The sequence below is a fragment of the Talpa europaea genome, assembly GCF_964194135.1.
Source record: "Talpa europaea genome assembly, chromosome: 6".
NCBI lineage: Eukaryota > Metazoa > Chordata > Mammalia > Eulipotyphla > Talpidae > Talpa > Talpa europaea.
In genome coordinates, this window is record NC_140072.1 from 28,800,815 (window position 1) to 28,815,508 (window position 14,694).

The 14,694-nt window shown below is 37.9% G+C and overlaps 1 protein-coding gene across 2 annotated transcripts in view; it reads left to right on the plus strand.

The window, feature by feature from the left end:
• Positions 1 to 14,694, plus strand: part of MSH2 (mutS homolog 2) — a gene marked incomplete at its 3' end in the record, with an annotated part of 55,066 nt that overhangs the window by 22,932 nt on the left and 17,440 nt on the right. For both annotated transcript variants that reach the window (XM_084235754.1, XM_084235755.1), the window contains one exon: positions 8,136 to 8,245. In XM_084235754.1, the coding sequence (XP_084091880.1) occupies positions 8,136 to 8,245 (110 nt within the window). The remainder of the gene's footprint in view (positions 1 to 8,135; positions 8,246 to 14,694) is intronic.

The following is a 14,694-nucleotide window of genomic DNA, read 5'->3' on the forward strand; positions in this document are numbered from 1 at the left end:
AGACAGCAGAGGGCAGCAATAGTATAGAAAGATTTGCGTTGAGTGATAAAACCTCTTCTCTAAATATCTATCTCCTGTAAGAAAAGCTATTTGAAAAATACACTTGGCCCCCATTATTCCCTGTATCCTTTAAAATAAAAAAGTGGAGGTAAAACCTAAAATAATAAGAATAAAAAAACACAACCAGGCATGTAACATTGAAAACAAAACCTAAAAATAATAGTATTCTGTATTTAGTGCAAATTTCTTTATTGTTTAAAACACCTTCTCTCAGATTGTTTTATTGATAATTTTATTGTCGTGTCTGTCATACCTGAGGTATCTTCCCCTTTCCCCATATGCAGTTAATCGTCTGTTTCTGTTTAGATACACTTCTGTTTAGATATACTTAGTAAATACCCCACATGCCTATTTTCCCTTCCTGGATCTGTGTATCCTCCTCATTGAACCCGGTATTAATCTTAGCACATCTGATCATGTCATTTCTTCCCCTGGAGCTTGGAACACATGAATTGCCTCCCATAATCTATAGGGAAAAGTCTCCTTCCTTTGTCTTAGCAGTTACTTCCCTGTCTCGGTGCAGTGGTTCCTCTCCACACCTGCTGTGTCCTTTATGCGTTTCCAGTCTTAACTGCCCTTTTACTTTCTCCTCTGTGTAATGAACCCCTACTAATATCTCCAGATTGAACTCTAATGTTTGTCTTTCTATGAAGCCTTTGGCCTTGTTTATACAGAGATAAGTGGTTTCTTTGGTTTCCATAGCAACTTGTGCTTCTCTCCATTGTCTTTTTTGTTTTGTTTTCCATTGCCTTTTAAGCCTAAATAACATAAGTGAGTAATAAATAATGACATTTGTTTATCTTGATTAATTTTCTTCTAGATGGGGGCTAAGACTAAATGCAGTTTATTTGGAATTTCTGGAAAGGAGTTTGCTTTACTAATTTAATACTTTAAAAACTTTAACCTAGGATTTGGTTGGATTTTTTAATTTGGAGATATTTTCTTTAAATTTCATCTTTATCAGCTTATAAACGCAATGTGAATTCTTCATATGCAATTATCCTAATCCAGACATAAGTATTACCAATATTTTGGTATATTGTTTCAGTCTTTAAGCAGAATTATATACAGTCAATTCTGCTATGTAACACTTGTTTTGAAATATAGATTTCTTCAAGGTGGTTGATATTTTAGGAGACAGTTTGAGCATAATGTGCTTATGTACAATTTTGTCCTTGGAAAACCTGAGGTGAATGTAGAAAATTGCACCCAGCTGAATTTTGAGCTCTGTAGAAACACACACAACCTACAGACACACATACATACACACATCTGGCATTATGACTTTGCACTCCATTTCAGACAGCTCTTAACCATTTCACAGTAACGCATAAGCCCCAACCAATTGGGCCCCTTCTACCCTCCCACTCTAAATAGCCTCAATTCTATAGTCAGATTTCTTGGATTTGTCTTAATTTAGTTTTGTCTGTTCCTTTGTTTAATTAGTCACTATAGTTTATATTTAGCTGATATCTATTATTATTTTAAAGTTCTAGGGAATTACTATATAGAAACTTCAAAGGGTTGTACACCCTTCTGTCATTTTTATTTTTGTTTGCTAGTAAATTCCTGAAATTAGAATTTGTGTGGGGCCTCCCCGGTGGCGCAGCGGTTGAGCACTGGGTTACAAAGCTGCCCGCAGCCTCTGCAGCGCGGGTTCGATCCCCGGCTGCTCCCCGGCCACTGGAGGAGGGTCCCGCATGGCGCGCAGACCTCTCCTGCCGCCCGCTGCTCCCCTCAGCAGTGTACTTCGGTCCTTCTGCCTGCTCTGCTCCCCGCTCTGGCTCTGGTGAATTCTCTCACCCTCCCGCGCTTCTGACTGTACCCAGTGCTTGTATAAATAAATAAATAAATCTTAAAAAAAAAACAAACAAACAAAAAAAAAGAATTTGTGTGGATTTTCTCTTTTAATAATGAAAATAATTTTAAAATGTCAGCAGTTTAATTCTAGAAGAAAAATAATTGTTTTGAGTTTTTCTTTTATCCTTTAGATTTTTCCCCTCTGGTCTGTATATTAATGGCTATTATATACTGACAAATTACTTTTCCAGGAAGGTTGTACTAACTTAGAGGTCTAATAGTAAAGTGTACAAGAAAAACTTTGCATTCTCAACAATAATGATTGTTTGGTTTTTATTATGGTGATTAATTCATTTTACTGGAAATGTTTAATGGTATATGGGTGTACAGGGTAATTTGAATGGAGAGACACAGGTTTAATAAAACTACTGGCCCAAGAACTTAATTGTAATGCGACAGCTTTTGTCTTTGAAGGTGAAGATTGTGAAGGTGATGATCTAAGTAGTAACAAAGAGTAATGAAGGCATTTAAATAATGTGCTACCAAAAGATAAGATGAGAAAATTACTGTAAGAAGTGATGGGTGAGGGGCCTCCCCGGTGGCGCAGCGGTTGAGCGCTGGGTTGCGAGGCTGCCCGCGGCCTCTGCGGCGCCGGTTCGATTCCCGGCTGCTCCCCGGCCACCGGAGGAGGGTCCCACATGGTGCGCAGACCTCTCCTGCCGCCCGCTGCTCCCCTCAGCAGTGTACTTCGGTCCTTCTGCCTGCTCTGCTCCCTGCTCTGGTGAATTCTCTCACCCTCCCGCGCTTCTGACTGTACCCAGTGCATGTATAAACAAAAACAAACGAACAAACAAATAAATAAATAAAACATGCCTCTATAAGAAGAAAAAAAAAAAAAAAGAAGTGATGGGTGAGATGGAGAAAGTAATCTAATGAAATTGGTACTAACACAAGTGTAAAATTGTACCCATAAATAATCAGTGGAGCCAGGATAAAAAGAGCTAGGAAAGCAAAGTACATTTTGTCAGGAGACTGTATAGTATTGCTTTCAATACTATACAAACATTGGCAAGATGGAGAAAATAAGACTCAGAATTTGTGTTGAAATACCACATAAGGTTTAAATTTAGAAGCTGGCCTAAAATATATCTGAATGAATAATTTTCACCTGATAGACTTACAGCTTTCAATTGGTTACAATTTTTATTGTAAGCAATGATAAATGCTTAATAGTGATTAAATTAAGCTTTAGGTTGTTAGAGAAATGTAAACACTTAATATTTGTTGACCTAAACATAGTAACAGTTTATAAGGAGCTCAGAAACATTCTTGAAAGTAGTTTTCAAGGAGTGGTAAATGAGTCTTTAGGGACTGTCAATCTGGAGATCTTACAAAGATTATTTCCTGACTACTTAGAGATTACAAATTTAAGAAACTAATAATTGTCTCCCTCTGATCTTTGGAATCCTTGGTAAGTTAATGTTGTGTGTATCAAAACTAATGACCAGTGACTAATAGTTTCATTGGTCCCTTACTCCCTTTCTTACTAAGTTATTCAATCAAATAGTTATCAATTGCTACTTTGCACCAGGCATTTTTCTAGGAGGCACAGGAGTAGGTATGATAGATAGATCTGTGTTCTTACAGAGGCTCATCAATATTGGAATGGAGGGAGACAGACAATAGGCAAATGAACTAAAATTTCAGGTAGTAATAAGTACAATAAAGAAAGGGGGATGTGTTGATATGGTAGAGTAACTTGACTGGCGACCTGAGATTCAGTAGGTCCAGTAGGCAAGGATGGCCTCTCAAAGAGACTAGGAAGACATTTGAATGATGAGGATCCAGCTGTTAAGATCTGGGGAGAGATTAGTGAGACAAACTATTGGCAAATGCCTAAGGCTGGTGAAGTTGGAAGATGAGGCCAGAGAGGTGAGGCATGAGGGATTTTTTTTGCCCCACTTTTTTTTTTTTTTCCAGATAATTTATTTTTAACACAAACATAATCTCAATATAAGATGTCTAACTAAAGTACCACCAAGACTTGGCCTTTCTGGTGGTGCAGGCAGTTGAGTGCAGCGCTGTGAAGCTGTCTGCAGCCTCTGTAGTGCTGGTTCGATCCCGGCCGGCCTTGGAGATACCCACATGGCACAGCAAATCTCTCCTGCCTCGCCCGCTGCTCCCCTCAGTAGTGTATTTCAGTCTGCCTATTCTGTTCCACACTCTGTCTCTGGTGAATCCTCTCCCCCTCCTTCACATCTGGCCTATATCCCGGTTCTTATATGCATAAATAAATAAATCTTAAAAAAAAAATAAAGTACTACCAAGACTAAGGCAGCATTTCTTCTAAGGTTTAGTGTTTGACCATAATTCCTGATACCAAGAGTCATTGCTCCCCCAGTAAAACCTTGGGCTGCTATATGCATGTGGATCAAGTAGACATTTTAGTATTTCCTCTGCTCTTCAATTTGTCTAATCCATAAGCAACAATTAATGCAAAACCTACCACTTCAGTGGGGACAAGTGATGCCTCTTTAGCTTTTGGGATAAATTTTAGATCACTGACCTTAATCTTCTGAAGAAAGATAAGCATCCATATTGGTTGACATTGTGACTGAAGAATCTTCCCAGGACTGGAAGACCTCTTATACTCTGACCCCATCTGAGTTGTGTGTGTGTGTGTGTGTGTGTGTGTGTGTGTGTGTGTGTGTGTGTGTATACACTCTGAACCCTTTTCAGTTTCTAATAACGTTTTCTAATAAAAGTTTCTAGTGATCCCCTTCTCAGAATGGTGTTTTTAAATGCATAAAACAAAACACATACTTACAAAAGAAACCAGTTATATTGAAATATGCTTACCAAAATATAGGACAAATTCCTGATGTTTTTATTTATGCATTGAATAACATGATCTGAATAAAGTTCTAACTTCTTAATTTTGAACTATATATAGTTTAAATGATACTTCAAGTTATTTCCAAAAACAATACTTTGAAAACTATCTGGAATTTTGATTGATAAACATGGACATACAGATACTGGTAATGTATTACCTACATTTGTAATGGAAGGAAATGTTATGTTCCAAGTAGAGATTAGAGAAAATAGAGATGGAATTTACTCCTATTTTTAATATGTTATCCTGAATTCAAGGGTCTGTGGTCCTTGGGTTTAGACCCTGGTTCTTTGGGTTGAGGTCCTATAGGACTTTTAGGCTGTGGAAACTGGTGGAGAATGGAGTTTATCAAAATCCAGTTGTGCCCATCAGTTGATGAATGGGTAAATAAAATGTAGTACACCCATAGACTGCAATATTACTGTCAATAAAAAGGAATGAAGGGGCCTCCCCGGTGGCGCAGTGGTTGAGCGCTGGGTTGCGAAGCTGCCCGCAGCCTCTGCAGCGCTGGTTCCATCCCCGGCTGCTCCCCGGCCACCGGAGGAGGGTCCCGCATGGCGCGCAGACCTTTCCTGCCGCCCGCTGCTCCCTTTCAGCAGTGTGCTTCGGTCCTTCTGCCTGCTCTGCTCCCCGCTCTGGCTCTGGTGAATTCTCTCACCCTCCCGCGCTTCTGACTGTACCCAGTGCATGTATAAACAAAACAAACAAACAAACAAATAAATAAACATGCCTCTATTTAAAAAAAAAAAAGGAATGAAGTATCAGTGTAATGCACAAATAGTGTGATTGAACCCTGAAAACATGCTAAGTCAAAGAAAGCAATCACAATATCATTAATCATTTCTAGGAGATGTTCAGAATATGCAAATCTGCAGATACAGAAAGTGGCCTAGGTTTGGAGTGGGGAGGGGTCAGGAGGTTGGAGGGACGTGGAAAGTTACTGTTAGTAGTACAGGATTCTTTGTTTGTTTTGAGACCAATAATTGTTCAAAATTGCAGTAATAGTTGCAGAAATCTGCACATATATTAAAAACTTTTGAATTATTAACTTTAAAATAGAGAATTGTTTGGCATGTGAATTATATGGCAATAAAGCATAATTAAACCGTAACTGATTGGGAAAAAAGAAAACCCAGCTGAAAATAGGTAATGGAAGCTCAGTCCAAATTGAAGTAAGAGAAATAATTCAAGGTGCCAGTGAAAGCTATTAGGGTAGAGCAGATGAGCTCAGGAGGGGCTTTATAAGCTCTGGAAAGAACTGCACCAAGGTGGGCCTATGTGTTTGAGGTACCAGAGAACATGTTTACCTTCTTCAAAGTTATGCTACAAAATATAACAGAACTGATAGAAAAAATAGGGTTAATTATGTGAAATTTTTTAATGATTCTTAAGAAAAGTATTACCAAATTTTAATAAGAACAGCCAATGTAAATCACCGTTGCATTTGCACCTAGCACCAGCTTCAGTGCCTCTTTGTAGCCTTAAACTCCGGGACTTATGTCCTCCTTTGAGATGTCCTTCCAAGGCATTTTGTTTCTATTAAAGGTCAGTTTCATCAAAGTTAAAAATCTGAACTAGGATATAAATTCAATTAGAGTTTTAAAACGCTAGCATATGATTTTGTACTATTGGTCTACATGTAGCTTTTCCATATATGTTAACATAGTAGAAAGTATAATTGTACTAAACCAGATACTCTGAAGTCTTCATATATTACTAACTTTCCTCTTTAATTGTATGAAAGCTTGCCCTTGCTTGCTTCAAGACATTAATGGATTGGGGGAAAATAACATTGGTGAACCAATGCCACCTTTGAGTTTTCCTCCCATCATTCCCCTATTTACCAATAGTGTAAGAGCTCATTTGGAATAAAGAACCAGGCTTTGTAGCACAACAGACATTATGTGGGCAAAGTGTTGTTTATAGACTGTCTAAATAATGTTTCACACATATGTACTATTTTCTAAATATGTGTAGATGCTGTTGTGATTAATAATCTTTTAACAATTTTGCTGACTTCATGGTAGCTTTTCATCATTTTCTCAATCAAAAGCTACTGATATTTCTGGAAAAGGTGGGGAATCTGTTGCTTTGAAGTGAAAGTTAGTGTGCTAATAATTACTTGCTGAATTTTCCAAGGGAATTTATTGGAGACCAGGGGAAAAAGTCCTTGGGTTATCACAATAATAAAACGTGGTAACTGTTGCTGAGCTTCTATTGAGCCTCAAGTACTGTCCTGAATGTTGTGTGGCGTTATCATTTATTCATCTTCTGGGTAGTTGTTATTTTCATTGTACTAGACAAGGAAAAATGGCTCCAAGTCTGTACTCATGCCTTTCACACTGGACATTCTTCACTTATTCCTCACAATTCCCCAGCATATCCTCTTTTTTTTTTTTTTTTTTTTAAGATTTATTTATACAAGCACTAGGTACAGTCAGAAGCGCGGGAGGGTGAGAGAATTCACAAGAGCCAGAACAGGGAGCAGAACAGGCAGACTGACGAAATACACTGCCATGTGGGACCCTTGCCGGTGGCCAGGGATTGAACCGGTGCTGCAGAGGCTGTGGGCAGCTTCGCAGCCCAGTTCTCAACCCTTGGGCCACCAGGGGAGGCCCCCCAGCATATCCTCTTAAATAACATCAAGTTAGGTTCTGGTGTATGAGTACTTGGCTTGATGATTTTTTTTAAGATTTATTTTTATTTATGTATACAAAAACTCAGTGTGGGCCAGAGGTCCTGGGGGCTAAGAGGATTCACCAGAGACAGAGTGGGAAACAGAACAGGCAGATCTACTAAGAAACACTACTGAAGGGAGCAGCAGGTGACCCAGGAGAAGACAGAAGTCTGCTGTGTCATGTGAGGGATCGAACTCATGCCTAAGTGGCTGGCAATAGCTTGATAACGCTGAGACTTTAAGCTCTATGCCACCACGGTGGCCCAGTACTTGACTTAATTTAATCTCTGCGAGCATTGTGTTATTAATAGCAATTAGGGGGAAAGGTAAGCTAGAGTTATTTTAATGATTTTGACATTGGGTTATTAAAATCTGCAAAGAAATGCAATTTCATTTGGTTATAATCAATGTCATGTTTCTGCATCTTCAGTACATACAGAGGTGATTATTGACCGGTGGAGAAGACACTTTTATTAGTACGGAATTTTGAAAGCCAGATTATTCCCTTTCACAGGGAATTTTGAATTTCAGATTATTCCCTTTCTATAAAATGAAGTACTAAATACATTTGAATAGCAACTTTGGAGACCTGATCTTTGGTTCAAAATTTGCATCTTATCTCAATGAAATGTTTATGATCTGTAGTCACTTATTTTAAATAGGAGGATCTTTTCATATATTTTTCTTTCTGTTTTCTTTTAGGAAAACACCAGGCATTGTTGTTGGCAATTTTTGTGACTCCTTTTATTGATCTTCGTTCTGATTTCTCCAAGTTCCAGGAGATGATTGAAACAACTTTAGATATGGAACAGGTATGCAATACATAATTTTTAATTCAAGCAGCAGAATATTTTTTTAAAGCAAAGGCACATCAGAAAACTTTTAAGATTTCTCTTTTTAATGTTTGTGCACTTTGGCAGGACACCTTTGAGACATCGGATATATTGATAACATAAGTAAAAAGTAGTTTTTGGTTTTTTGAATAGTAGTTGTTTCAATGGATGAAAATTAAGAAGCTTAACGGGAAATAAATGACTGGCCTGGTTAACAAAAAACTCATACATAAAAGATTGCACATGCAAATTGAATTTTGTTTTGTTTAATTCCAAGAGAGAAGGAAAATCATAGTCACTGAAAAAGGGAAAAGGATAAAGGTGAATGTAGAAAGTAAGAGAGGATAGTTCTTTTTGGTTATTTATCACATATGGAAGGTCTTTAAGGGAAGGTTATAGTATATACAGATATCTCTCAAGTAGTTGTTTAATCTTACTAAAATGTTAACTTTAAATATTGTTTGGCTTTAATTTTGTGTAAGTTGAGAAGAATATATAGGGTTTAAGTGATCTATTTCCTTTGGTCTTTAATAATTTATAGATATGATGTTGAAAATATCCTTATGAAAATGGATTTGAGAACAAAATTTATGAAATTGTAAAGGTTTGCTTTGTATTAAAAGTTTGTTATAGAATTCTGTATGATTGGGCTGTCAGATGTAGTGATTTTAAATTATGTGGGTTTAGAGATGTTGAAATTTTTCTGTACTAAATTTCCTGGTAAAAATGATTATGCAGGGATTATGCACTCATTTTACTCAGACCAAGTTAATCATTTGGTTTAATAGTTGTTAGGGTCTTTGGATTCTTAAAAACTGGATTTGAGTTAACATTTGTCCTGTGTGATGTTGATTTGTTTTTACTAGATCATTAACAGGCTTAATGATGTTAAAATCCATTTACTCTGTCTGTCTATAGAGGTAGGTATATTGCTTCTCTTTCCTGATAATATTTTATTATTGATTGCACAATTTTTTCCATTTACTTGTTTGTTAAGCAACCAAAAACATTCATCTGGTGGGCTTGTCAGAACAGTTTCCTGGGCTCCATTCCCAGAATTAGATTCTTTAGGTCTGAGGTAGGACTGGTGAATTTGTATTTCTACAGTTTCTGAATTCTTTTCAAGCTGAATGAGCAAACAAATTAACATTAGACAGACTAGTAGGATAAAAAGACCCACTTTAATTATATATGGCTGGATCTGTATAGTTATAAATACTAAAGTAAATGGGACAAACTGAAGGTTTAAATACTGAGGTAAAGGATGGAAGAGGGAACTGGGACCTCAAGAAGAGAGGAGATCTCATATGACAATATCTAGGTGTTTGCCCAGCCTTAAAATAAGTTACTCCAATCTGCAGATGACCTTAAGTCTAGGTAATATGCATCCTTTAAGGTTATGCTAACAGTTTTTCCTAAGTCACATGAGACCTTGACTTCTGCATACCAAGGTGATATGTAGTGGAGAAAGCCTGCTTTGGACATCTTAGAAAAAGTCTTTCTGACCATTTTTGGGGAGACCTACGTACACTGATGATCCTGTTTGTCTGGGGACCCCACAGTGAGAACTATTTGCTTAATAAATTAGTGTAATCATAGCTCAAAGAGAATGAGAGTTATTTCCTCCCCTCCCCCACAATAATTTATAGTCTGCCTGCCTGGAACACTGCACTCTTGGAATACCTTGCTAAAAATTAGCTTGCATAATTGAGAGTGTTTGAGTTTCTTAACATATGTAGTCCTTCTTATCAATGTACAGATCCTCTCTATTAAAGAACCCCCTACAGCTCAGCTGTCTTTCTAAATGGGCTGTCAAATTTACACATTGAGCAGATGCAGAAATCCTTATCTTAGATCTTCCCTCCTCCCCCCCCCCTTCCACTTTTGGACAGTAAAAACTGTAATAAGCAGTTTATTTTCATTATGCACAGGGTATTAAGTGCTACCAGATAATTACAAAAGGCAGTAGAATCATAAAATCTTGGATACTTGTACATTATATTATGGCTTTCCCTCCCTCCCTTCATTTTATGTAATAGTTTTGAATGCACTGTTCAAGCCCTTGGGATCTGTATCTGTTTGACAGCAAACATGCCAAAACATTCCATCACAAATGATGTACCATTAGTGACTGAATGGCCTCCTGTTTATTGTTTTCATTTAGTGTGTTTGTGGGTCACTTCTCAAAATGATGATAACATAGCCACTGGGCTTGATGCCTGACTGCATAAAAGCCAGTGACAGGACACCAGCATTTTGAGAGAAGAAAAGGGTTTATATTGCAAGTCCATTAGCAAAGAGACAGAAGCCAAGCTCAAATTCATTCTCCCTGCCTAAGAAACCGGACAGGGTTTATATTGATTTCGTGGGTGTGGGGTTGAGAACAAAGGAGTTAAAATTTGACTAAGGGATAGCTAGTGACAAAGGAATGTGGACTTGACTGGAGTTCACTGGACAGTTACAAATCAGCCCATACTGAGACAAGTGCTTTTCAAAAAACCAGATCTTTCCTGGTGAATAGATCCCTCTCTTCTTTAATGTGGCGTAGGTATTCCCTATTTCTGGTCTTTCTGGTTCTGTGTTAGTGGTCTCTTGGTTAGGGAAGCTGATTTAAGGTCAGTTACTTCTGCACATGTGGGCTATATGCTCACATCAGAGCTCTATTACTTGTAGCAAGCAACATAGTTAACCATGCTCGACTGTTCTGTTAATGTTGGATGGGCCACAGCATCAGTAATATTCACAATGTGAGAACATAAATTTTAAAGTTGTCTTTTTTTATTTGAAGCTTTTCTATTTATAAATGTCAACACATGCTGTTAGAGCTGTTAGTAAATGACTAAGGGGTACCCAGCGACCCCAAACTGTTAAGGGGTGCACGCTCTAAAAGGGACCTGGCCATCCATGCACACAAAGAGAAAGAAATCATGCTCTTAGTGTGAAAGATTTTTAATAGAATTGGTGTGCCTAGAGAGAAGGAAAGAGTTCAAATAAGTTTCCCAATAAAACTCCAAAAATCATCCATCCTTTTATGGGCAAATGCCCAAACAGGCTTGGCCCAAAAACTTGACAGAGGTCTAAGGTACCTTCTGGCAGGGAACTACAAGAAAGGGATTAGACACATCCCAGAGAGCCAGGGCAGAAGGAGAGGCTCAAAATTCAATATATACCACATAACTGCTGCCATTGTCTCTGCACAAGACCAGGAACAGCCTCCCTAAGCGTCTCGCCCACGAGGCTCTCCTAGTACCCCTTGCCTGCATTTCTCTCCTCTGTTTCCTTCCAGCAGTACAAGGATGCAATTCAGCCAAAAAAGCAAGAGCAGCTATGTCATTCAGATATAAGGCTCTTTAACTCTGCCCTTGTTTCCCAGTGGCCCCTGTTCAGAAAGTCAGGTTCATGGCATGCTGGGTGTTGTCATCAACACCTGAGATCTCATAGGCTCAGGCATAAAGTTCCTTCAGGGTGTTCGAATTTGGGGCTTATAAATTATCTTAATAGAGGAAGGGGAGGTGGAGAAAGGCACCCGCGAGGAAACAGATGACTTTTAGGCAAGATAAATGAGCCCTTTGGAGACCAGATGGGAGATACACTCATTTTGACTTCCTAACAAGGGATTTGTGACACTTGTGTTCTTTCAGGAGGCTCTGCTTAAATTTAGAGAGATGAGGGTTCAGAAATGTCTATTCTTAAATGCTTTCATCTCAAAATAATTTTTTGTGCCACAGTGGCATATTCTGGATCCTTCAGTGCTAAGTACTGTGCCTTAAGATGTGAGTTATGGGTTCCCTTTTGTGAGTAGACTCTTTGAGGTTAATCTTAATATCAGTTAGAACTTTGTTTTCCAAGTAAACTAAAACTCAGTACACTTTAAATCCTGAGCTTGAAAATTGGATAGGGTAGACTTTATTCAAACTTGCTTGATGCAGTATCACAGTGAGGTTATTCAAAGCACCTAAATCCTTGATCTTTTCTACCTTTTGTGATTTTTGATTTCTATCTAAGATTCTTCCTCCTTTGGTCCTAGGGTGGCTACCTATCTGTAGCTACTGCTATATTCCAAGTAAAGAGCCCTGCAGTTTGCCTTCTTTGGATCATTTAAACAGTGGTAGCCATGGAAATAGAATACCTTGGTATTAGTAACCAGGGATGGACTATCCATGGTGGGAGATATACAAAAACACTATTGGGAAGGAGAATGACTTATGTTAACTACCAGTATCTACTAACATATTGCCCTGTAATAATAGGTTTTCCTTATTTATAGGTTTGTAAGCATAATGTAAAATTTTCTGGGGACACCCCCTGGTCTGGAAGGCAAAACTGAGCTTCAAAAGCTCCATCTTGTATGCAGAAATCTAAAGGTGTAATTCTGTCTTTCAGATAAAAAAAGGGATTGAGCAGTGAGCATCCAGCCTTTGCATTCTTCTGAGGAAAGGAAGTTGGGTCCTGCATTGCCTTCCTCTAGCATCAGCGTATCTATGGATCTGGACATTTTAGAGCCTATAGAATTAGAAGAATCTGTCTGGGACAGTTATGTTCTTGGTGTCCATGACTCACGGTTTCTGGCTGTATAAACTAAATTCCAAAGTTTATCAGAACAGTTCTCATAGAGTGGAATCTGGTGGGCTGCTTCCCTGCATTAGTATTCTTATAAACGCTTTGTCTAACTATTCTTGAAACTTTATTTTTCGATTAACAGTATAATACTGTCTTTTAGATAAATCAGAGTCTTTGTTAAAATCTGCACTTGATTCTCTAGGGAGTTACTCTCATTACACACCTTTAAACTTGTCTCGGGTTATAAGGTGAATTCAACTCTTCATTGTCATTGTAGATGTTTCTAATGAAATTAAGCATTTAAATTACATGACTCAGCCACTTTGAGAGAACCTCAAGAGGATATCAATTGTTTCATGTATGAATTCTGAAAGTTTAGCTCATGTTTTCTAGCTATGCCCTTAGGAATTCATGTGATGAAAGGAGCAGTCATTTACACAAGTAGTTGCGTTGGTCTCTCCAGCCCACCCACCCACTGGCTTTGTATATAATGCTTCAGGTGTTTTTGTGACTGCTTTCTGTAAATCTTATAGAAAGATTTTCTAAGTAAATGTAGATCAAAACTGCCATAATATTGGATGAGCTGTCTGAATTTTTTTAACCTTTTGGTACTGTATTTGAACCATTTTTGTCTTTGAGTGAGATTTGAATGTCTTTGAATATTAATTTTTACATACACTTGTTTTTGCTATTTCATCAACCATTGGAAAAAACAGTAACTCTAGATACATTTTTAGTGAAGATTGTGAGACAGAAAAAAATTAAATCTTTTTTTTTTTTTAAGCCACAATTGTATGAGCCCAAGGGAAAAGGGGATGATTTCGTTTGTGAATCCTCACCAGTGTTTAGGAATATGGGGAAAGACCCAAAGTTAGTTACATGGATAATAAGAAAAGGGATTTATTTACATATGCAGCAAGGAAAGAGAGAGCTAGGAAAGAGGAGAAGAAAACTTACTGTGGCCGGACACCACCTGTCCTGTCCGTGTATAGTATCTGCTGAGCAGAGGCTAGGGTCCAATTGGAAACCAGCCAAAACAGAGCTGTCCTCTTGTGCTCTTTTTAAACGTTCCCATGGCAGCTCCAATCTGCCCCTAGTTCCTAGCAGCCCCTGTTCAGGAAATCAGGGTGGAGTCTGGAAAGCCCCACTTTTTGGCATCCAGTTGCCTTTGAGCCTTAACCCACTGGTTACGAGATGTTTCTCTTACAATCTTTGATACAACAGCATTTACATGAGTATATTTAAGTTACATAGTTAGTGTATAAATGCTTAAAAATTTTTCTTCTTGGAGGCAAAAAAAATAGAGTGGGAAGTAGTCATATTCTCCTACCTAGAATTAACTCTTAAAACATGTTGACATTTTTCTTACGTAATCTTCTAAAACAACAACAAAATACTGTTGTTTTACAGCTGGTACCTACCTATATAAAGAATGTAAACAATGCAAAAAGGTAGAGAAATGAAAGTTAATAATATCCACTACATCTACCACCCAGAAATAATCCTCATTAACATTTTAGTCTGTTCTCAAGTGTGGGTAGTATGGAAGGTTTTGTGGATAGGTGTTGAAATTTTGTGTTTTAGTCCGTTACAACAAAGTATTGTCCCACTCAAAATGCTAGGTAGGAGTAGTGTCCCTCTGGAGAGACAGATTGTGAATAGTCTTTTTATGGTTATATGTAGACAGATGCATGGATCGGCTCTTACTGTTGATGTTCATCTTAAAGGGATTTCAACTTAATGTTATTTTAGTGTAACAAAATTATGGAAGGAATTGTTGGACTTCAAATGAATTATTTTTCACCATGAGAGGTGGGAAATAAGAGTTGTTTAAGAAACTAAATTAGAAAAAGTATGAAGAGATTCGA